Genomic DNA, 24,423 nt, shown 5'->3' with positions numbered 1-24,423 from the left:
GGTATTGTTGATGATGTTGTTGGAGGTGGAGTTACTGATGTGGCAGGTGTTGTGAATGATATTGGGTATAGGGTGGTGGCTGTTGTAGTTGTTGTAATCGTATTACAGTTTTTGTCCGTTGCTTGAACACGTTTTGCAAAACTCGGCTCAGTGTTTCAAAACTCTTCACACAAGCAAATAAGACACAACACTGGGAAATAAACCATTCACATCCATGTCAAATTGAAACTCTGCTATTAAAACCTAACAATCCTTTGTCAAAATGTCACTCTGATGACAACATGATACCCACTTACATCATATGAATACACTGTCAGATCAGCAGCAACACACTAGTCTGCTTTATATAAAACACTGCAGTCTTTTGTTTTCACTGTTTTTATTCAGTTCCACAGACGGAAAGTTTTCACAACAACCAAAAAGTGAAATACTCAAAATCATTACATTACAGTAGTGTATTTTACAGTACAGTAAATTCAGTTAAAGCAAAAATAAAACAAACAGTACACTACTGTAAACACAGAAAAACACAATTCTGCACAAATGGGCTTATGGATCCTGCCGTCTGTTGGCGTCCACCCCCAGTAGGTCTTTTAGCCATTCTGTAGAAAAATGCAAACACAAATTGTTATTGTTTGCTTCTTTTTTTACAGTACTGAATATACTATACTTTACTGTATTTACCATACACAGTACTGAAACATCTCAACACATTATCATGGTATGTTTCACAAAACTACCACTTTTGTTTGAAAAGGAGCATTAGCCACCCTGCAGTACAGTACATGTGATACGGTAACGTGATATGATACAGTACTGTAAATACTCTAGATACAGTCTGAGTAGAGTAGAGAGTTGAAGACATACCTGTTTTCAAGTCAGAATGTCCTCATTATGGATGAAACCGTGAAACGGCTTAGATCAGGGTGGACTCTCTGCCCAGCTTCCCTCACAGTCAGGCCATGGTTTATGACATGGATGGTCCCCCAAAGTTGCTCTTATGTCATAATGGTCCTTTCATGGCCTCTTCAACCACATCACCCTCTCCCACTGTCTTCCTCTTCCTCTGCCTCTAACTCTCCCTACCTCCATGCTTGCAAATTTCTCAAAATGGCTTTTTGTAGCTGGCTGATTGGTGTTCAGTTTTCTAAGTAAGTATTTTCTGGTGTGTGTCTAAGTGGGAAATAGTGTGTAGTGTACAGCAGCAAGTGTGTTGGAGAAAGGGTCAAGTGTGTTACAGAATGTCAACTAAAGTGCAAAGCAGCGCTTTTGTTTAAGGTATGGTTACACTTTGTTTAAGGTATAGTAACAACAACTTCAAGTTATGTTACTTTGGTTTAAGCAAGTGTCTATAGTGTTCAAGCAACTGGCAAAAACTGTAATTGCCTTAGTAGTTACAGTTTTTATCATGTTGTTGTTACTGTAGTTGATATTGATGTTGCTGTAGTTGATGTTATTGTTGTAACTGATGTTGTTGATGTTGATGTTGATGTTGCAGCTCTAAGGAGAAGCTGAAGAAGTTGTACGTTACCTCAGACGGTACAATCGAGGATGGAGGCCGAGGAATGCTTCAGGTGAGAATCAGCAACACATCAACTCCATCAGTCCACAGCTGACTGACAGCTGACTGACAGCTGACTGTGTGTGTGTGTGTGTGTGTGTGTGTGTGTGTGTAGGTGGACTTTGCCTGCAGTTGGATCGGTGGGGGGGTTCTGGGTTCTGGTCTGGTTCAGGAGGAGATTCTGTTCCTCATCAATCCAGAGTTGATCGTTTCCAGACTCTTCACAGAGAAACTGGACGACAACGAGTGTTTGATCATCAGAGGTACGACGGAGCTGGTCGGGTGGAGAAAGATCAATGAGTTATTTCTAAAAATAGTTGGAATTTAAACATAGTGTTATTAGTAGTATTTACAATACAATTTAAATATTTAATTTAGAACGTAAAGATAAAACTAAAAATATTAAAAATAGATTTATTAAAGTTATTGATGTAATGTTCCTTCATGATTAAAGACATTTAATAAAGAAAATAGAAAAATAAAATAAATACTTCAAACAATTGTTATAATTTAAACACAGTGTTTAAAAATAAAAAAGTTTATATAAAAAATCAGGGTAAATAAAGTTAGGTACAGAAATAAAAGAAAACAAACTTATGATAATTTAAACTTTAAATCTAAAAATAATATTCAAAATGAAAATAATTATTTGTTATATGTTTTTATGTAATAAGACAATAAATATATTAAATAAATAAATAGATTAAATGAACAAACTAAGGCCTTTTAACAGCTCACTGCTAATAGAAATAATTATTAGTTGCAGTTGTCCAACAATGATAAACTTCTGCTCCACTTCCTGGTTTCCTGTTGGTATCTGAGTTGACCCTGGTCTCCTCTGGTCTCTGTGGCCCTCAGGTTCTCAGCAGTTCAGCCGTTACTCTGGTTTCAGCGACTCCTTCAGGTGGGAGGGTCCTCATGACGACCGTCTGAAACGGTGCGAGCAGCAGCAGCAGCTTCGTGAGTGATTTTAAAACCGTTTGATTTGGTTGTCTGGTTTTGATTGGTGCTGATCTTTACAGAGACGAGTGGAGTCGGCTGCAGAGGGAGATCGTTGCCATCGATGCTTTGAAGTACAGCAACTGGAGAGAGCAATACAATATGAACAAGATCATCAGGGAACTGAACAAGGTCAACGTCAACAAATAAATTAATGTTTTCATTGCTCTTCGCTCCGTATGAATATATCTGGATGTTTCTACAGTGGATACGATTTAAAACTGCTTCATATTTGACTTCTCTGTGTCTCTGTTGCGTCCCTGAAGGCCTACTGTGGATTCATGGGACGTCCCGGACAGACGGAGCCGGCCATCGCCACGGGGAAGTGGGGATGTGGAGCGTTCAACGGAGACTCTCAGCTCAAAGGTCAACGGTCAACCAGTGATTTAAGAGTCAACATCTCTGGTCCCACAACAGTCAACAACTAGGCCACATGTTGCTGTTGTTATTGTTGTTCTAGTTGATGTTGTCATAGTAGTAGTTGTTATTCTTGTTAGTGTTGTTGTAGTTTTATTGTGATTACTGGTTGAATCCCAGCGTTGATGTAAACGTAATGAATAATTAATGAGGTTGACCGTTGTCGTCTCTTCATGTTCAGCTTTGATCCAGTTGATGGCGGCAGCGAAGGCCGGCAGAGACGTGGCCTTCTTCGCCTTCAAAGATGAACGTCTGAAACTCACCCTGCAGTGCATACACCACCTACTGGTCACAGAGGGAACTACACTTGGTGAGAGTTGCCAGTCTCTCTCAACTTTCTGCTTTAGTTGTCAGATCAGGATTTACTGGAAACTTTCAGAATTATTAACGTAATTCTAGTTTCAAATATTAAACACTGCACTGTCCTGATCTGGTCTCTAGTGTCCAGGTTAAACAGGTCCAGGTGTGAACACTGATCTGGTCTCTAGAGTCCAGGTTAAACAGGTCCAGGTGGGAACACTGATCTGGTCTCTAGAGTCCAGGTTAAACAGGTCCAGGTGTGAACACTGATCTGGTCTCTAGTGTCCAGGTTAAACAGGTCCAGGTGTGAACACTGATCTGGTCTCTAGTGTCCAGGTTAAACAGGTCCAGGTGTGAACACTGATCTGGTCTCTAGTGTCCAGGTTAAACAGGTCCAGGTGTGAACACTGATCTGGTCTCTAGAGTCCAGGTTAAACAGGTCCAGGTGTGAACACTGATCTGGTCTCTAGAGTCCAGGTTAAACAGGTCCAGGTGTGAACACTGATCTGGTGTCAGTCCACGTGTGGAGGTGGTCTGGGACACATGTGACCTCCTTCCTTTGGTAGTGTGAACACACAATGAGTCCTGGGTCACATTAAAGACCACCTACTCTACAGGGCTGATCTGAGGAAGAGGAGTTTAACTCATTCATTCAACCACTAGTAGAAATGATCACATGAATCAGTGATGTCTGTTCATTAGTAATGAGAGACTTTTAAAAGATTCCTTTATTTCCTTCCTTCATTCTCTTTCCATCCTTTCCTCCTTCTTTCTTCTATCCTTCCTTCTCCATCATTTCTTTCCTTCCTTCCTGAGTCAACCATCATTAGAACTGATCATGTTCATTGTTCCACATGTTTTTTCTTTCCTCAGAAAAACTGTATGAACTCCTGGAAGACTTCTGTGCTGATGTACATAAACCCAAAGGTTCACACGTGGAGCTGTTCGAGTTCATCGATAACAAACTCCAGCGTTCCAGGAGTCAGCTGTGAGGACGTCTGCTCCTGAATTTGCACTAAACTCTGGAAGGAAAGAAGCTGCATCTATATTTTTAATTATTCTGTTTGTAGTTTCTTATTGATTTACGTGGCTACGTTCACATGGTGCTGTTATTCCTCCAATCAGAATTAAACTGCTTCATGTGAACAACCTCAAGACGTTTGATTAAACCTTAATCTCCGTCAAAATATTTGTTAAACTCTGATACTGTCGCGGGCTTCACAGTGGTGTGGTGGTTAGCACTGATGCCTCACAGCCAGAAGGTTCTAGGTTCTAATCCATGTCTGTGTGTAGTTTGCATGTTCTCCCTGTGTCTGCGTGGGTTCTCTCCAGGTTCTCCAGCTTCCTCCCACCGTCCAAAGACACGCTGGTTAGGTTCATTGGTGATTCTAAATTGGCCGTAGTTGGGACCATAGGCTCCAGCCCCTGATGATGATGATGATGAGGATGATGATGATAACAGTGATGGATCTGGCAGCGTCTAAACTGCCTGGAAGACAAATCTCAGGGTGAAACTCGCTGAAGCTTCCTGCTCTGATTGAAGCTCATTTATTACCGTCTGTGGAAATTAAACGGTTTATTTAGTCATTACTGATGTCTGTCTACTGCTGCTAATGATAATGATAATCATGATAATAATGTGCATGGATACAGACGTGTTGAAAATAAAAACTCCAACAGCAGAATTCAACAATCTTTAATAAAAACATGCAGCGCTGTATGAAAATAAATACATCCTTCAGTTCGGAGGGATCCCATCGTGTCTTCTTTCCACTTTATGTTTTCTGTAATTTCAAGTAATCTGTCTGAATCTGTGTTTGGGACATGAGGACGTTTTGTTTTTCCGTGGCAAGGACGGCCGAGCGAACCGCGGAGGAGACGATAAATAAAGAACTGAGATAAAACTGCAGAAACGCGTTGAGCCGTTCGTTTACGACACTCTTCAGACTTTTTTTTATTATTATTATTTCTTTAAAATCACAGTTCTAAAATATTCTCTCGTTGCGTCTGCGCAGTCTGAACATTTCAGTTCATCGTTTATTGATCGGTGCAGAGTCTGATAATTAGTTAAATGTAGTCATAAAAACAACCATTGAAAACATAATTAAAATCAAGTTTAAATGTTTCTGCTCTCAATAAGAACAAACCAGTGTCAGGTCCGAACACGGTTAGCTTAGCTTAGCATAAACACAGGGAACAGGTGGAAACAGCTAGCATGGCTCTGTCCAGGAAACACCTGCACACCTTGGTTTTGACTAGCCGGTGTTTTGTGCTAAGCTAAGCTAACAGAATCAAAACAAGAGCGAATAAACGTATTTCCCCACAGATCCGTTAAACGTGTGCGTGATTAGCTCAACGGGCTGACGTGATTTAATCAAAGCAAACCCTAAAAATCTCTTCTTCCGGTCTAAAGTCATACATTCACTTGCGTACGTTTCTCTCGACGGCGTCCATCACTGTAAACATGTGGTTGTCACGGTAACAGTGTTTGGTGGAATGGTCAGTGTCTTCTTGAAATTGTCCCCCCCGGAGAACCTTAAGTCTTAAAACGTCCCAGAGAAAGCCTCCAGGTGGAACGCTGTGTCCAGGAGGCGCTGCAGCTCCGTCAGGTGGGTCTGTTTGTTGCCGGTGGCCGGAGCCGCCGCAGACCCACGACCAGCGTACCTACGAACACATTTACGCCAGAGTCAGGTACTGCAAGGCATCATGGGACAGAGCGAGGGGAGGATGGGAGGAAGTCCTTAACGTTCACCTTTGCTTTTTGTTTCCTGGACTCGTGAGCTTGTAACAGATCTACACAAAACCTACGGTGCTGGAAACATTTAGAATTCTTTGCTAACTCCAGCCTTTTTGCTAAGCTAGGCTAATAGTTTTCCTCTACTTCCAGTCTATGGGTTAAGCTAGGCTAACAGTTTAATTCTGCGTGCAGTCTTTCTGTTAAGCCAGACTAACAGCTTTCCTCTACTTCAAGCTTTTGTGCTAAGCTAGGCTAACACGTTGCCTCTGCTTCCAGTCTTTTTGGTAAGCTAGGCTAACACCTTCCCTCTGCTTCCAGTCTTTGTGCTAAGCTAGGCTAACACTTTTCCTCTGTTTTCAGTCTTTTTGTTAAGCTAGGCTAACACTTTCCCTCTGCTTCCAGTCTTTGTGCTAAGCTAGGCTAACAGATTCCCTCTGCTTCCAGTCATTTTGGTAAGCTAGGCTAACACTTTCCCTCTGCTTCCAGCCTTTGTGCTAAGCTAGGCTAATAGATTTCCTCTACTTCCAGCCTTTGTGCTAAGCTAGGCTAACACTTTCCCTCTGCTTCCAGTCTTTGTGCTAAGCTAGGCTAACAGTTTAATTCTGCTTCCAGTCTTTGTGCTAAGCTAGACTAACAGTTTTCCTCTACTTCAAGCCTTTGTGCTAAGCTAGGCTAACACTTTCCCTCTGCTTCCAGTCTTTGTGCTAAGCTAGGCTAACACTTTCCCTCTGCTTCCAGTCTTTGTGCTAAGCTAGACTAACAGTTTTCCTCTACTTCAAGCCTTTGTGCTAAGCTAGGCTAACACTTTCCCTCTGCTTCCAGTCTTTCTGGTAAGCTAGGCTAACAGTTTTCACCCTGCTTTCAGTCTTTGTGCTAAGCCAGGCTAACAGTTTTCACCCTGCTTCCAGTCTTTGTGCTAAGCTAGGCTAACAGTCTACCCCTCCCTGAGCCTGCCGAGGTCAGTCTTACCAGACGGGGCGTGAGTTTCCGACGGTGGTGCAGATGCGGGGCCTGACGTAGTCGTAGTATCCCTGATTCTTGTGCTCCTCCTGACACCAGACCAGATCAGCGTTCAGGTATCGATCAGCCTCCGCTTTCACCAGATCGAAGGGGAACGGAGACAACTGCAAAGACAGAAGAGTTTAACTTCACTTTTCACCTTTTACGTTTTAATTTAGCACGTTAGCATTTTCTCAGAACATTCCCAAGTGGAACATGAATGAAACATCTTTCTTTCAGTGATCACCTGACCTGTTCACATGTGCTCCTACACAACAGTCTACGAGAGTTTCAGGTCGATTTATTCCCAGATTTATTCCTCCTGAGAAATCCAATCCAGACTCAGATTATCTTGTGATGTGAGGTGTTTAAAGAGTCACTCTTAAACCTCCTGAACAAAGTTTGATGTTTAGGATTTAAAACCTGGATGAAATAAATCTACATGGACATGGAGCAGCTGACTACCAGCCCTCGAGGCTAACGTTGGCCTCTGGAGGTCTTCTTCTTCTCCTTCTTCTTCTCTGGGGTTTAATTGGTGGTTGGCAAACCTGCCTGCAGATGAATTATCACCACCTACTGGCCTGGAGTGTCAATCAGCAGATTTTACAGCAAGCTGCTGTTCTACAGTCTCAGTTTGTTTTTTTTACATTGGTAAGGTTTCTCCTTACGTGATGCAGTCTGACTTCAGAATCATTTAGGAATCATTTGAGCTCAACTTTAAGGGGTTACTCAGAGTTTACCTTCTTTGCCATTTTACCTGTTCGATGCGGACAACAGCCACGGAGTCGTCCATGCCTCTGTTCTTTCGTTCCCGGGTGAGTTCATAGTAAATCTTGCCGGTGCAGAAAATGATTCTCTTCACCTTCTCTGGGTGGGCGGCTGCAGAGTCGTCTGGGATTAGTCGTCTGAAGTCGGTGCCTGAAGGAAAAACACAAACACAGAATAAGATAAAATGCACACATTTCAGTTTTAAGTGTCCTCATGTCCTCATGCCGGTACTCACCTGGCAGCATGTCGTCAAAGCTGGACTTGGCCTCCGGGTGGCGCAGCAGCGACTTTGGAGTAAACACTATGAGCTGCAGATGAACAGATAAAGAACACGGTGAGCGTCTTGAACTGAATTGTCCTTCACGTTGAAGGTTTGTGGCGTCGGACGCTCACCGGCTTCCTGAACGGCTGCAGGATCTGTCTGCGCAGGACGTGGAAGTAGTTGGCAGGAGTCGAGCAGTTGACGACGATCCAGTTGCAGTCGTAGAGCTGCCGCATCGCAAAGTCTTCGGATAGTTTCTGACGAGGTGAAGTGGAGTTTATGGGTCAGTGGAGATAACACAAGATGCCACCTGTCTGTCCTTCACCGCTTACATGAAAACTGATGTCAAGGTTACCAGAGGCTGAATCTAGTCGTCCAATCAAAATAAAATGTCTAAAATAAATCACACATTCCTGAAGGGTTATTCCTGAGTCGACCTACACTCAGGAATAACTTAGTTGAAGAAGGTCAAGCTGCATCTCATCAAATAAAATCTACTTTCTCAAACTGAATTCCACCCAGTAACAGAATAAAATCCTTCTGGATTAGATCAGACTGGTGGATGAGGAGCAGAGGTTCTGGTGGTAATCTGGAATAAATCCATTCTCTCTGAGCATGTCTGCTCCACGTGGAGTAAACATCAGGTGAGGGACAGAAACATGGAGGTAGAAGAACAACCAGTTGGAGACGTTAGAGACATCTTGGACATCTTCTAAAACTCTACACATTCAGGGCTGGACACTGACATGGAGGAGGAGGAGGACATACTACTACTCTACCTCTTCCTCCACCTCCTTGTTCTGTGTCCTGTTTTTCTACTCTTTCTCTCCTTCATCTTCTCATCACTCTCATCCTTCTTCCTCATTCTTTCCTCTTCCTCCAACAGTCCTGCACTAAATCCTCCTTCAGTTTATGTTGAAACTGTGTCAGAAAGGAGGTGGATCAACTGTGGTGTGAGTGAGAGAGACATGTTCTAAAATATGTATCATCTCATGACAACGGCCTCCACAATGTTGAAGTAGATTTGAGGCCAGTTAGATAAGTTGGAGTATTATTATTACAATAATTACTGCAAAATATCTGACTGAAATATTTGTTTAGTTTCTGATATGAACTCACAGGGAAAACATCTGGGTCATCGTTGCACATCTGTAGGAACCTTTCAGGGCGGGCAGACGAGTGCTCTGGGCCCTGAGAGAAGGAGGACAATGTTTTTATGTCTCAAAACTATTAGCAACTGAAGAACTACAAGTACAAGAGATCAGAAGTGTTTAAGTGGTACTCGTGGTTTGTAATCAATAAAAACTGTTATTACAGCAACGCACCGTGTTGGCAATAATTTGCATTGTGTATTTTAAAATGTTCTACGCCTCATATTCATGCAGAGACATGAAATAATTGACTTGAGTTGGTTTAAGACCATAAGAAATAAATCGTGTTCCTACCATTCCCTCCAAGCCGTGAGGAAGCAGCAGCACGATGCCGTTCTGTCTGACCCACTTGGCCTGCCCTGAGCTGATGAACTGATCGATGATGCACTGAGCCGTGTTGTGAAAGTCTCCGAACTGGGCCTCCCACAGGACCAGCGCACTGGGACTCGCCATGGCAAAGCCCAGTTCAAAACCTGAGCACGGGAGGAGAGGAACAAACACAGGCGGAGTGATGCAAACATTTCTGGAGGGTTTCTCATCAAGACTTCAGGCCAGAAACACGTCTCCTGCTCCGTAGATATGCAGAAGAAACACTTCTTCTTCTTCTGTTATATTCCTGGTAGATTTGACGCTCCACCACAGCAGAGCCTCGTTTAAGCCTCTCACCTAGAACTCCATACTCAGACAGAGAGCTGTTGCAGACGGTGTACGGAGCTTGATCAGGGGAGATGTAGTTCATTGGGATGCAGATCCTCTTATCGACGTTCTGGTCGTGTAGAACGTGGTGTCGGTGGCTGTGGAGTTGAATCAGAGATGCAGTTCATGGTGGATTAACTTGTTTAGCATCTTTTTAAATTGAAAGTCAAATGAACTCTTATTTATTTATTATTTGAGTCTAAAACCAAACTTAAAACACCAAAAAGTACTCCGACAGCGAAGCCCATCTTTTATATAATTGTAAACATTATCTCCCTCATTTCCTGGCTGTGTTACCTGAACGTGCCTCTCTCCACGTCCTGTCCACTCAGACGTACATGGATGCCCTCTTTGAGCAGCGAGCCAAAGGCCATGTACTCCCCCAGAGCCCAGTCACACACTCGCTGGCTCACCATGTTCGCTCGTCCCTTCAGGATACGACTCAGCCCTGCAACATTAGCAGCACATGAGTTTAAAATGAATTCAGAGGACGCTGGGCGCAGACAGAGGAGCGCAGAGAGCACCTCCGTGTATCGTGAAGTCTTCCTCGGGGACGGAGGCCGCGACGTTTCCGATGTGGCTGAGCTCCTCTTCGCTGATGCCGGTCGAAGGGCAGCTCATGGTCTTAGGCTGACCCTCCAGAGTGAAGAAACCTGAACGCACATACACAAAAAAAACATTTTACATTACTTTCCCACGTCCCAAACACAAAAACACAACTATGTTTGAGTTTAAAAACAGAAGCAGGGCTCTCACCAGGCCAAGGGGAGTCCAGCCAGTGTTTGATGTGAAGGATCTTCTCATCTTTGGAGCGAGCGTAAGCTTCCTCACAGATTTTGTCGTAGCTGGAGACTTCCTCCTGAAAAGCGATGGATTCAAACTGAGCATCTTTATTCTGACTTGAGTGAACAGGAAGGCTCCACACGCCTGACCTCCAGGATACAGTAAATACAGCAAACCTTGAGTTGGTTGATCACTAATCTGCCTTACCTGTGAGTTTCTCTGTCACTACATTTCATTAAACTGTTGTTCTACTGCTGTGGTGTACCTCAGGGTTCTGTACTGGGTCCTGTACCGTTTGTTTGGTACGTGCAGTAAATTAGCTCCTCTTCAACACATGATCTACACGTTGCTGTACCTCGTATTCTTGCGTTGTGACGACGCCTTCAGCGATGAGTTTTTCTACAAACTTCTGCAGGACTCCTTTCTGCTTCTTGATGCGCTTGTACATCAGCGGCTGGGTGAACATGGGCTCATCCATCTCATTGTGGCCGTTACGTCTGAAGCACACCTGAATGTGGAGACGAAAGCGTTTAGTCGAGCTTTTTTCTGATCTGGCCTTATGTTTCTGTCTAAAAAGAGCTACTATTAGCTAGGAGGCTAAGAAGCATCTAGTGGTCATTTGTGGAACTGCACTTTTTTTTTTTATCGCTTGATATTAAGGTCAATGTGGAAGTTAGAAACAAATTCCCAGCTCATTTACCAGGTCTACGACGACATCTTTGTGGAACGTGTTCCTCCACTCTGCGGCTACTTTGCACACGTAGACCACGGCCTCCGGGTCGTCGGCGTTGACGTGAAAGATGGGCGCGTTGACCACACGAGCCACGTCTGTGGGGTACGGAGATGAACGAGCCATCCTGGGATCTGTGGTGAAGCCGATCTGTGCGGACGACAGCGGTATATGTGAGCAACCATCCATCGTGTTGGTTGTATAAGACAATATACACTGTCATCCACTGCCATCCTTCCAGCTATCTATCTATCTATCTATGCATCCATATCTATCTCACCTGGTTGTTGACCACCACATGTATGGTACCGTGGGTTGTGTAGGACGGCAGGTCAGCCAGATGGAACGTCTCATAAACGATTCCCTGGCCAGCGAACGCAGAATCTCCGTGCATCAGAATGGACATCACCTGAACAATTATCCACCAAACATTAGAAACAAACACAGAGACTTTCCGTCTCTACAGTCGTCTGTAAGAACGTTAACCCCAGCGTACCCTCTTCCCCTCGGTGTCTCCACAGTAGAACTGCTCAGCTTTGGTCTTTCCCTGCACCACCGGGTCCACCGCCTCCAGGTGGGACGGGTTCGCCACGAGCGACATTGTAATGTACTTGTCGCTGACCCGGTTCATCCTCCGGTGATACATTCCCAGGTGATACTTCACATCACCAGAGCCCTGAAGGCAGGAAATATGGAGTTAAAGCTCATCCAAAAAAAGCTCATTCAACAAACAAAGATGAAACAAGGGAAACTGGACTTGTCGGGTTTCTTGAAGATGATTCATTCAGTTCTAAAAGACTTGGTTGGGGTTTTAATAGGAACGTCTGTGGGTGGTGTCCAACTGAAACTCCCAGGACTAGAGTCTGTTAACGACCAGATACTCATCTGCAACTGGAGGAATTTGTTTTGTTTGAAGAAGCTACCTGGAAGAAACCAGTTGCCCTTGTTTCTTTCTTATTTATTATTTTTTTACACAATGACCTGGATGACTGATATTTCATGTGTTCAAACCTCGTCTGCAGCCTCTAACTTGGATTCGAACTGGCAGAAGATTTGTTCGAGCTCCTTCCGGATCACATTAGCCAGCACGTTCAGCCTTCCTCTGCAGAGACACACGAGAGTCTACTTTAATCTGTATTTGTGTTTTTGAGTTTGTCCCAAGTCCCGTCCACTAACATGGAGGGGGGGCGGGGCTGATGATACTGCAGTCAGACACCAGGGGGAGCTCTACATGCTTTGGCTTCATTTTAGAGGAGCAGTCATGGCGCCCATGTTTTCTACAGGTTCTGGTCCAGCGGCAGGCAGAGATCCATAGATGGACGGACACTGTACCTGTGAGGCATCCCCATGATCACGCTCTCCACTCCGCTCTGACTGGACTTGTCGATGATGGTCTTCAGAGCCGGGATGAGCGACTCGCAGCCCTCCAGCCCGAACCGCTTCTCCGAAGACCACTTCCTCTGGAGAAACTCCTCAAACCTGCAAACAGTTGGCGGCATTGCTGCTTAACACTGAACCCCCATCGTCCCACCCTCTCAGAGAAAACTTTACCCTCCGGCTGCTCTGCGTTTCTTTCCACATAATTACTGAGGCGTGTTGAAGAATGTGAAGACAGACCTTGTGGATCGGATCATTCTGGCCAGGAGCGTCCTCTTCTCCTCCACAGAGAACTGGAGGACTCCAGGAGTCTCAAACTTCTCTCTGATCCACTGGCACTGCTTCACATCGTTGATGAACATAAACTCTACCCCGATGTGTTGACAGTAGGCCATCTACAAGACAAGAATGGCGAGAGATTAAAGCAGATCTGGAAGTAGCTTTGAGACCTAAAATAAACATTTTACATCTTGAGAAGATCATCAAACTTTAAATATTTCAAATTAAGATAGAAGAGGAGGTTGGTTTGAAGCTACAGCCTGCAGACATTTACAGTAGATGGACAGGCTGAGACCAGGACGATGTAAAACCCTTAAACTGTGCAGGATTCAAACACAGACTTTCTTTTACTTGTTTTAAAGTAAATGTAAACGTTAAAGAAAACTGCCACAAGGCAACTTAATCACTGAGATCTTAACCTCATCATTCCTACTTTGATAAACAAAGGGAACCTTATTACAGGAATGCTGACACGTCTTCGTGTTTTACCTCAAGGCGACGTATAATCTCTCTCAGCGGCAAAGCGCTCTCGCTGCCGCCAATGAAGGTGGTTTTGGGAAGTCTGAAGACCTTGTCCAGGTCGCTCTCGGCCAGCCCGTAGAAACCTGTGGTGAGCACAGTGACGTGGGGAAAGCAAGCACATGGATGCAGAGAGAGGAGAACAGGAGACGGATGAGACTATGAAACGTAGGCACCGCTGAGAAAACACAAGAACATCACGTTTTTTTTCATGTTTTAACTCCCAGAATAATCTATGAGCTTCAGTTTATCTTTAATTCATTAATATCTTGGAAAGCAGTCAGTACTACTATGACTCTGTAGTGGCGTCAGACATCCTGTACACAGTGGTCTGCTGGAGCAGTGGCATCACAGAGAGGGAGAGGAAGAAGCTGGATAAGATCATCAGGACGTCCAGCTCTGTCCTGGGCTGCCCCTTGGACTCAGTGAGGTCCTGGCTAAACTGTCCTCCATGCTGGACAATGAGTCCCACCCCCTGCATGGAGACCTGACAGGACTGAGGAGCAGCTTCAGTGACAGACTGCTTCACCCTCCACATGTGAAGGAAAGATACAGTCTTTCCTTCCTGCTGCTGTTAGGCTCCACAACCAGCACTCCTCATATGTGAAATATATCTATTATCTATTATTTATTATAGCTGTGTCATTTCTGCATGCTGTTGCAAACTGCAATGTCCCCACTGTGGGACGAATAAAGGTTTTTCTTATTCTTATTCTTATGATCCTAGATAAACATCTTCAGACTCATTACTCTGTCTCTGAGAAGTGTGATGTTGATGCAGGGTGAATTTCTAATGATTTCCCTTCTGACCTGTTGCTGTTTTAATAACTGTTCAGACCTCTCAGGGAGTTTGTTATAATCTATTTTCTCATTCTAACCTCATTTTAACCATCTATTGTACTTTATTTTACAATTTTAAATCCCATTCTGTAGGTTTTTAAGTCGTCTTTCTTCAACCGTCAATATTTAAATTCAGAAAACTGGTAAGATCAGATGTTTGGCATATTTGCTTCTGACTGATAAATGACAAATGTTAGTGGTGTGGTGGTTAGCACTGATGCCTCACAGCCAGAAGGTTCTGGGTTCTAATCCACCATGGGCCGACTGGTTCCTTTCTGTGTGGAGTTTCCATGTTCTCCCTGTGTCTGCGTGGGTTCTCTCCAGGTTCTCCAGCTTCCTCCCACCGTCCAAAGACATGCTGGTTAGGTTCATTGGTGATTCTAAATTGGCCGTAGGTGTGAGTGTGAGTGGTGGTCTGGCTCCAGCCCCCCCCCCCCCCCCATGACCCTCCAGAGGACAAGCGGGTACAGAAAATGAATGAATGTGTTTTTGTTTTCTATATTAGAGCCGTTGAACTACACGGGGCCACTACATTTTGTAAGCAGAGCATAACACGTTATCTCCATCTGCCTCAGAACCGAGACTGAACTGACCACATTCTCAAAATGTCTGAGCGAACCAGCCGAGCGAGATCAGACAAGTCCCGCAACGCTCGTTTCATTTTAACGTACAGTTGAAGGCCGTTCTCTTGTCTTTGTTGAGCTCTGTTCACTTTGCATTTGAAGGGTTTGGTTTAACCGGTCAGTAAATCCTTGAAACCCAAGCAGCTAAATGAGTTTAACTGAACAAATTTCCTTAATAAAACTCATTAACAGATTATTTATAGTTATTAGAAACTAATGCTGAATACCAGAAGACAAGATTTAATAGTCTGGACACTAGATCAACTTCCCCCTGGGTCTGGAGTCTCTCTGTTGGGAACTGATTCTCCTCTGTTGTAAAAGACACTGCCGGGAAAATAACTTTAAAGGATGAATAATTAACAGAAATGAAGGCGTTCGGTTGGAGGACTATCCAACTGATGCACTGGTTGAAACATGCGCCACAATAAAATCATAAGTGTGTACCTAATGCTCTGGCAAATGAGTGTAAGATTTAATTTCCATGTCCACTGTTAGAGTGATTATCTGTTTAAATGATGCTTTCAGCTACACGGATTAATGGACGTTTATGTCAGGCTGTCGTTTCTTTACAATAAATTTGTAATTTGTAAATTTTCTTTTGCACTTTTCTTGACTTTCTTCGTCTTTTACACTCGTTCAAACAACCGCAGGAAGTGTCTGAAGCTGTGTATATCCCCCCCCCCCCATGTGTCAAACAGCCAGAAGCAGCTGATGAGCAAACAGGACGAGAGCGGTGGGTTGGATTTGAGTCAATACTCTGAGGGGGAACCGTAGGAGCTTGTGTTTATCTACAGCATGCGACCAAACAGAGATAAGGCAACGTGGAACAGGAGGAGGGGTGGAGGGAGGGGTGTATCTGTGTCTGTTTGAACGTCTGTGTCAGCAAATTAGTGCTGAGTGCTGAGGACGTTTTTTATTTATTTTTTTCTCCAATCCGATACGACAGAGTCAGCGCTCTAAGAGATCTTTAGACTTTCCTCTCTTCACTCTGTGTTTTCTCTGACGGTGCAAAGCAGTCGAGGCAACGCTTACAATTTAATCACCGGCAACATTTACATGAAGCAGATAAACCTGGAGGAGACCCTTCAGTGCAGGGGTGTCAAACTTTAGTTCAAGGGGCCAACTCATGCAGAAGCGCCAGATTGTTCCCCTCTGGCGTGCCACTTTATGGCCTGCGAGCCTCATGTTTGACACCCCTGCTTTAGCGGATACAGAGCAAAGGTTGTCACACGCCTTCTTTCCGAGTAGTACTACCACCCTGCAGGTTGATGTGAAGCAAACACAAGAGGACACCAGGCAGAGGCCGACCACATCGCGCTTAATGAAGCACAGGAAACTAGTTTTAACCCAAAGCACCATGGGAGCAGCAGCAGAGCCAGTAGAGAGGGTCTCGTCCTACCTTGAGCGGTAATTCTACACATACGTTCTTTAAAGCGAGAGAACTCTGCAGACACAAACACACGGGTTAAACATTGCACAGAGCGGCTCACATGTTCCTTTCGACCTCTGTGAACCTCAGCGCGCCGCGCCGCGCCGGGACAAAGCAGAGCTGAACAATACCAGCGCTAACGGTGGAAACGTCCCATCACCTGCTGCTCGGAGGCCCGGCCTTTTCATTAGGCACAATGAGTGTTTGCTGCAGGAATGCATAACACACACGGTTTCTAAGTCGTTCTAACACTTTACAGCTTTGTGTCAACAAACAGAAACATGTTGATTTAACTTCAGTCCTTCATGATCATAACTAGCTACGGGCTGTGAGATAAAAACAATAACAATAACACATTTTAATATCAAACTTTACATTTGAAGGCATGAACCTGTTGATGATTTCCCAGTTCATTAGGTACATTAGTTAAAAAACAGTGTAATGACCAGTGCTGCTCTTCATGAAGGGTCTGGTGTTCAGCTTTACTTTAACATAAGATTAGAGCTGTTGTTGTTTCAACTGTGTCTTTATTGTGGAGGCTGCGGGTTGTTGTTCTATTGAACTGTATTGTGTTATTGTCTATTATTTTGATATTTTAGTTGGTGTGCTATGCTAAATAACTTTTAACATGAAGTTTATTTTAGTGTGGGACTGTTATATTTGAATGGATTCAATAGTGTACCTAATGAACTGGCCAGTGGACGTATGAATGATTACTCCCAGGTACTTGATCACAACTGTGAGTAAAAGGCTAACATCGGCACGCTAACATCAGCTTGCTAACATCAGCTTGCTAACATTAGTTTGCTAACATCAGCCTGCTAACATCAGCCTGCTAACATCAGCTTGCTAACATTAGTTTGCTAACATCAGCTTGCTAACATTAGCCTGCTAACACCAGCTTGCTAACATCAGCTTGCTAACATTAGCTTGCTTACATTAACCTGCTAACATTAGGTTGCTAACATTAGCCTGCTAACATTAGTTTGCTAACATTTGCCTGGTAACATCAGCCTGCTAACATTAGCTTGCTAACATTAGGTTGCTAACATCAGCTTGCTAACATTAGCCTGCTAACATTAGCCTCCTAACATCAGCCTGCTAACACCAGCCTGCTAAAATCAGCCTGCTAACATCAGTTTGCTAACATTAGCCTGCTAACATTAGTTTGCTAACATCAGCTTGCTAACATCAGCTTGCTAACATTAGCCTCCTAACATCAGCCTGCTAACACCAGCCTGCTAAAATCAGCCTGCTAACATCAGCCTGCTAACATCAGCTTGCTAACATTAGTTTGCTAACATCAGCTTGCTAACATTAGCCTGCTAACACCAGCTTGCTAACATCAGCTTGCTAACATTAGCTTGCTTACATTAACCTGCTAACATTAGGTTGCTAACATTAGCCTGCTAACATTAGTTTGCTAACATTTGCCTGGTAACATCAGCCTGCTAACATTAGCTTGCTAACATTAGGTTGCTAACATCAGCTTGCTAACATTAGCCTGCTAACATTAGCCTCCTAACATCAGCCTGCTAACACCAGCCTGCTAAAATCAGCCTGCTAACATCAGTTTGCTAACATTAGCCTGCTAACATTAGTTTGCTAACATCAGCTTGCTAACATCAGCTTGCTAACATTAGCCTGCTAACACCAGCTTGCTAACACCAGCTTGCTAACATTAGCCTGCTAACATCAGCTTGCTAACATCAGCTTGTTAACATCAGCTTGCTAACATTAGCCTGCCAACATTAGCCTGCTAACATTAGCTTGCTAACATTAGCCTGCTAACATTAGCTTGTTAACATCAGCTTGCTAACATTAGCCTGCTAACATTAGCCTGCTAACATCAGCTTGCTAACATTAGTTTGTTAACATCAGCCTGCTAACATTAGCCTGCTAACATTAGCCTGCTAACATTAGCCTGCCAGGTGCCAAAACCAGATGAACCAAAAACAAAAGAACGACAGGAACAGCAGAACAGAGCGACACATTATTTTCTCACCAACGTTCTGGAAACCGACGGCACACGGAGCGTCGTCAAAGTCGACACAGCTGATGTCCAGGGGGTCCAGCTTGGCTATGTGATGCCCTCGTACCTGGACGCAGGGAAACGCCATCAGTGTGTGTGTGTGTGTGTGTGTGTGTGTGTGGATGCTTTGACGGGTCAGTCAACATGTTTCAGAACGTCAGCGTCTGCCTCTCTCTTGTGAACTGCTGACAGCTTCCTTCAAGGTTTCCTAACATGTTAGCAGAATCCTAGATGCAGATTGAGGTCAACGTTTTTAAACGGGCCAATAAATTGCTCAGTTGGTCATTGTTTGGTTCAGGAGTCAAAATAGCTCCTATTAGCTGGGGAGGCTAGGAAGAGCTACTGTTAGCTGACATGCTAGGAAGCTAGGAAGCTAGGAGAGGCCACCTGTCAGATAGAGTACCAACAGTGTAAGGTACTGCTTCCTCTTTGCTTGTTTGCCTGTGTGACCTTTGTACACACTAAGTAACTATGAGATAGCACTAATGCCTCGAAAACTACTAATTAAGCAGCTGACAAGGAAACTTGTTTGACGACAGGTATGACCACAAACATTCTCAGCGTGACATAAACACCAAAGGTTTACCTGGTACGCTCTGATCAGCGTGTGCACCGCTAGATGATCCTCCACCAGCTTCTCTGCACTGGGCCGAGCCTGCACCAGAGCCTGGACGCTGGACAGTCCCCGGGAAGGTCCCGCGAGGGGCGGAGGGCTCTGGTAGGCCGCACCGGGCGGAGCCCCGGCGTTGGCGTTACGGAAAAATATATCCCAGGACTGCAGAAGAAGAAGAAGAAGAAGAAGAAGAAGAGGTGTAAATGAAAGTGTACGACATGGATGCATTAAACTGTTTCTGTTTCACTCAAAAGCACAAACATCAACCTCATGGTGAAGATGGAGGGAACGTTGGAGGTTGACCATGAATGTCACTGCATATGTGACTAAAATATATTTATTCTTTTCTTTATATTTCACAGCTATGTCCACAAATGTCCACCAACGGCCGCAGTAGAAAGGTCAGGGTCGAATCATTAGGATATATCAGTAGAATTCACTAGAATTTGTTCTCTAGGTGCCGTATACATCTTTCTTCAGATTTCCTAGTCGTGAACGTGGCTGAGAAAAGTCCCAAATCCCAACAGGCCTCAGGGTTCATCCTCTCAGGACCATGCACGTAGTTTTTAAGACATTTTAGTCCGGACTAGGATGGATGACCTGCATGTATATATCCCTGAAACGACACACAAGAGGTTAAAGCTGCATCTACCCAGAGAGGAGAGTAATATTATTATTATTATAATTAATAATTAATTAATTAATTAATAACTAATCGTACTCAATAAAACCCTTGAAGTGATAAACATCCTCTAAACACTGGATTCCCACACGTGTGCGTTCAGGCCGCCCACCAACAACCGTGATGTTCTGCACACAATGTTTGTTTTTACGACACATAAATGTGAAAGTCTGCGTCCACAGGTTCATCGTTAATCCACTTATCAGCTCACTGACTGTAAATCTGAGTTGCTCTACTTGGCCCGCCAAAAGCAAAGTTTAAAGTTCCTCGATAAGCTCACAAACGTCTCTGGCTCTGGCTCTTATCAAGGCTGGGGGCTTTGTTTTTCTTTTCAAGCTGGAGTGTTTGTCACTATTTGATTGAATCCAAGACGGCTGAGCTGAAAATAATTAAGTTATTTCTGATTTGGAGAAAGTTGTTGTGGAAACAGAGTCAGTCATTTAAATCAAGACCTTTAGCCAGATGTTTTTAGTGTTTTTATGATGAGTTAAATCAATTCCTATTCTTCTGCTAATGATTTATAGCATCCCAGTGTAAGCAGCAGGTATTCTGTTCCTGTAGTAATAATAGTAATAATAGTAGTGATCAATCATGCTGCGTTCACACACTGTCAGTTGAAGCTGGTGTTATAAACATCTGATCTGAGCCCTGAACCAATTTTGGTGTTTTGAGTCATTTTTATGTAGAAATCTATGAATGAAACATAAATGTAGTGAACGACACATCGATGGAAACACTTCAGAACACATGGACCCTAATTTGGCTCTGAAATTAACTTGTAATCATAGAGGTGCACCTCACTGATATGTAATATTGGCTCATTTCCCTGAATAAACAAACACACAATGTGTTTTGCTGGGTCCTCTTCGTCTACTGTCAGGACTTGTGTCACAGTCCGCTGGTGTTTTGAGTCATTTTTTTTGCAGAAATGTAGAAAAATCTACGAAAACACTTTGGTAAAAACATTTAAACATATTTATAGCAGATGTACTGAACCTTGTGCACATTCTTGGGATCCTCCAGCCACGCGTAGTACATCTCTTCTACATAGTTGGAGCTGGTGCCGTTAAGAAAAGGCTCAGCGGCCACAGATGAACTCAGGCGCCTCACACACTGAAGCGTCCCGCAGCCTCCTTTGGCCGCCACCGGTCTGGGCTGTGACGGCGCCGTCTGTGCGGCGGCTAACGGCCGAAGCCTCGACACTGTAGTCCTTAAACGGTGCATGGCTGCAAATCAGCCACAGCCTTCCTCCGTCACCCAAAACCTGCCTACAGCAGAAAACACTGCCCCGGGACAAGGAGGCTCTCCAGGCTCCTCAGCAGCTGCTAACTCTCAATCCTCCCTGACTGGATGAAACCGGTGAGGACGGCTGCTCCCAGGTCTGCTCTGTCTCGTCTCCTGAATGTCCACGGGACCCTCTTCAGTCTAAATGTGGAACCAAAGTAGTTTATGTTTTAGTTAATGATACACCCATAAACCAAGAAAACCTACAAAGATCCTTAATTACATATCTTATTTAAACTATACTGTATATGGTATCTATATATGCTTTCAAGCACATGACAATAACACGACCTAAACCAACAGTAAGTTCCTTAAAAACATGAACAAATATTACTTGTAAATAAGAAAGTAAAGGGGGTTTACTTTAAATAATGTTTTCAGCAGCTGATTAATCCACATTTTAATTAAACAAACTATATTCTCCATGTTTGTTGCATTTAATGAACATTTCCCACTTTTAGAGGAGACACAAAGGAACAAACTGACTTGTTATAAGGAGCAGTAACTTATGGTTTGTGTTTTTATTGATAAATAAAATATATTTAGTCAGTCTTATCTGGGTAGATGATAAACTGTACAGCAGATAAAGAAGCCTGGCTATAGTCCACGGTATTATCTGGAGGAGTCTTGTCTCTGAGCCTCATCGGTTCATTCAGGATTTCATTATTTATCTGTTAAATGTCAGAAACGAGAGGCGAAATATTCCCAACTTGACTAAAAACCAGCATTTTACTGACACGCACGAAATAAAAGCAAGAAATAAGTTTCTTTCTTTTACTTTTAAACTCATATTTGATCGTAACAAGAAGCTTTTCGAAGTTTTTTAGGGTTTCGATGTTAAATTTTCTGGTCAACAACCGTCAAACTTAAAGATTTACCTGAGTTTAGACACGTTTGTCCTCATAACGACTGGAAAACACAGACCGAAGCTCGACAACAGAAACTGTGTTTTAGTTTTTAAATTAACCGTCGAGTCACGCGAGGAAAAACCCCACAAAGTAACCCCGCGGTTAAAACGAAAGGTTAGCATTTAGCTAAAAGTTTGTGGCTAACGTTTTTGTTTTGTTTTTTACCTGCCGGAGCTCGTGCGGCTTCTCTTCCTCCGCAGCGTCTCGTGCCGAGGAGCAAACTGTCCTGAGCGCGAGCTGTGTGTGTGTATCTGTGTGTGTGTGTGTTTGTGTGGAGCAGAGTTCCCCGCGAGCTCGGGCACTGTCCAATCACTCTGGTGCTGATCTACGTCACGACGGCGTGACGTCAGCACAAAAACAGAAAAAAAAAAAAAATGAAAACAGGAAAAACAAAGAAAGTGAATTTAACTGAGCTGATCATAAACGGTGGTTAAATACAAACCCAGATTATTTTTGTAACACATTTATTTTTTTTACTTTTTTTTATTATTTACAATTGTTTGCATTTATGTTTTTTACTTAAAATATTTTGTATTTTAATTTTATCTATATATTCTTACGCATTTTTAAGTTAATTTATCTGTATTCATCACAAACGATGGTTAAAGATTAATTCAGGCTAATTTTAGCATTTTTGTTTTTTTATCATTTTATTATGTCGTTAATTATTTATAAGGTAGTTCAGCTGGATTAATCAAAAACAACAATAAAAGTTAGTTAAAAATTAATTTGTTTTTTGCTCATTTCTGTTATTAGTATTTTCAGTTTCTACTTCGTTCATAATTTTTTCTAAAATAATTTTATTTATATTGTTTAGTATTGTTTAAGCTAATAAAAGATTACGATTCTAAATTATATTAAAAGAATATGAAAGAATGGCTTCAAACAAGATAATGTGCAAAACATAGCAGCTCTGGCACATAGATGCAGATCAAACTCAGTGTACAAAGTCTTTATTTCTTCTATTTTAAAATGGTTTCCCTCTCAGCTTTCTCATTAAATTGTTCCCATACAGGACAGTCCTGCCTTCCAGCGTCCTGCTACCTCTTACTGTCATGTTAATGTGTGTTAATGATTTTGAGGCTTTGGCAACACAAATCCTCTGATCATGCAAATGAAGTCTTTGTGATACTAAAGACAGAGGAGAGACTTTAACCCAGCCTCCAGCGGCAGATTCACTTCATTTGTGGTGAACATTAACCTTTGTCCTCCTGACACTGATTACGTAAGGAGCAAGTCAATGAACTTCTTGTCCAGATAATGTTAACGTCACTGTCAGGTCTCAGAGAGACAGAGATGACCACTGTCCAGTGGCGGGAGAAGAATTCAGCAACTTTATTGCAGCAACGTAAAAATACGCAATTAACATTCTTTCTTGTAAAAACCATGTTTGTAACTGCAGAACTCAATGATTAGTTGATATACCTGAGCTTTTTAGTCAACTGACAGTAAATCAACAATCATGAAAGTAGTTCTTCATGAAAAAATACCCCAAATTTTATGATTCCAGCTACTTAGAGCTGCAATTTTATTCTTATTTTTCTTTGATTTAAACAAAATGTTTAAGTCCAGACGAGATAAGGATTATGAACTCTGGACTCTGGGTGAATTTGTGACTTTTGCAGCCAGTACCTGAATTTCTAAAGAACAAACAATCAATCAACGAATTGAGAAAACGGTCAGCAGACTTCTATAATACGTATATATATGCATTAGCAACACCTCAGTCAGCTACAACAGACCAAATATTAGTTGATTCTACTAAATCCCAGTGTGATGGTTTACAGTGTAACAATGCACTACATTTTCTGATCTTATTACATTTACTTCTAATAAAATATTAACCTGCTACTCAGTTCATTTAATTTGTACATAAGTTGCATTATCTTGAATTCAACTGACCAAAGACAAAACATTAGTTGATTCTACTAAATTCCGATTTGATGTTTTACAGTGTAACAATGTATTTTCTAAGTAAAGCAGTAATACAGCTTGACGTCAAATAGAGATACTGAAATAAAACCCAGTCAAGAACCTTAACATCTTTCTTTAGTGCAGTTCCCGAGTAAATCTTCTCTTCATCAGATAAAGACCGAGTCCAGCAGGGTGCGCTCTGCATTGTCAGTTTATTGTTTCACACACTGATTACATCAGATCACATTTCAATATTGATAATCATCTTCAGTATGAGTAAAATAAATAATAATAATTAAAAAAACAATGAATATTAAAACAGAAAAGCTTGGTTTTACATACAGTTAGTGTTTCTCAGTCGTGAGGCTCTTTCACCTACAACCCAAACCCGATAGCGGTTAACACAAGAAGGAGGAGTGGTTTCTGAAATAGATAATATTGATACTGAGCTGTTTACTCAGCTGATGAACGTGAATATTCCACTAAGGTTTCAGTTTACATGTTCAACCGTCTAGCTTTC

General features: G+C 42.8%; 1 protein-coding gene across 2 annotated transcripts; it reads right to left on the bottom strand.

Annotated features, from left to right (window-relative positions):
- Positions 1-5,808: 5,808 nt before the first annotated feature.
- ogdhb (oxoglutarate dehydrogenase b) lies at positions 5,809-22,250 on the bottom strand. Of its 2 annotated transcripts, XM_084572627.1 has the most exons (24): positions 22,155-22,250; positions 20,794-21,222; positions 19,089-19,277; positions 18,476-18,569; positions 16,441-16,485; positions 13,549-13,664; positions 13,021-13,175; positions 12,736-12,882; positions 12,415-12,505; positions 11,900-12,079; positions 11,684-11,812; positions 11,374-11,553; positions 11,029-11,181; positions 10,647-10,749; positions 10,415-10,543; positions 10,188-10,338; positions 9,861-9,988; positions 9,489-9,667; positions 9,163-9,234; positions 8,175-8,300; positions 8,017-8,089; positions 7,771-7,931; positions 6,984-7,138; positions 5,809-5,941 (listed from the first exon to the last, which is right to left on the bottom strand). In XM_084572627.1, the coding sequence occupies exons 2-24, from the start codon at positions 21,019-21,021 to the stop codon at positions 5,821-5,823; spliced, it is 3,105 nt and encodes a 1,034-aa protein (XP_084428753.1). In that variant the 5' UTR covers positions 21,022-21,222; positions 22,155-22,250; the 3' UTR covers positions 5,809-5,820. The 2 variants fall into 2 exon arrangements, with proteins under 2 accessions (XP_084428753.1, XP_084428752.1); XM_084572626.1 differs by lacking the exon at positions 16,441-16,485.
- Positions 22,251-24,423: the final 2,173 nt, after the last annotated feature.

The sequence above is a fragment of the Chelon labrosus genome (genome assembly GCF_963514085.1).
Source record: "Chelon labrosus genome assembly, chromosome: 22".
Lineage (NCBI taxonomy): Eukaryota > Metazoa > Chordata > Actinopteri > Mugiliformes > Mugilidae > Chelon > Chelon labrosus.
This window is presented reverse-complemented; position numbering and strand designations above follow the sequence as displayed.

Excerpts from the sequence above, each read along its gene's own strand:
- ogdhb (XM_084572627.1), bottom strand. The coding sequence starts at position 21,021 with ATGCACCGTTTAAGGACTACAGTGTCGAGGCTTCGGCCGTTAGCCGCC. Across the intron at positions 9,668-9,860 it reads GTCTGAGTATGGAGTTCTAG|GTTTTGAACTGGGCTTTGCC; the intron begins GTGAGAGGCTTA and ends TCCCGTGCTCAG. Across the intron at positions 5,942-6,983 it reads GGAAACTCACGCCCCGTCTG|GTACGCTGGTCGTGGGTCTG; the intron begins GTAAGACTGACC and ends ATGTGTTCGTAG.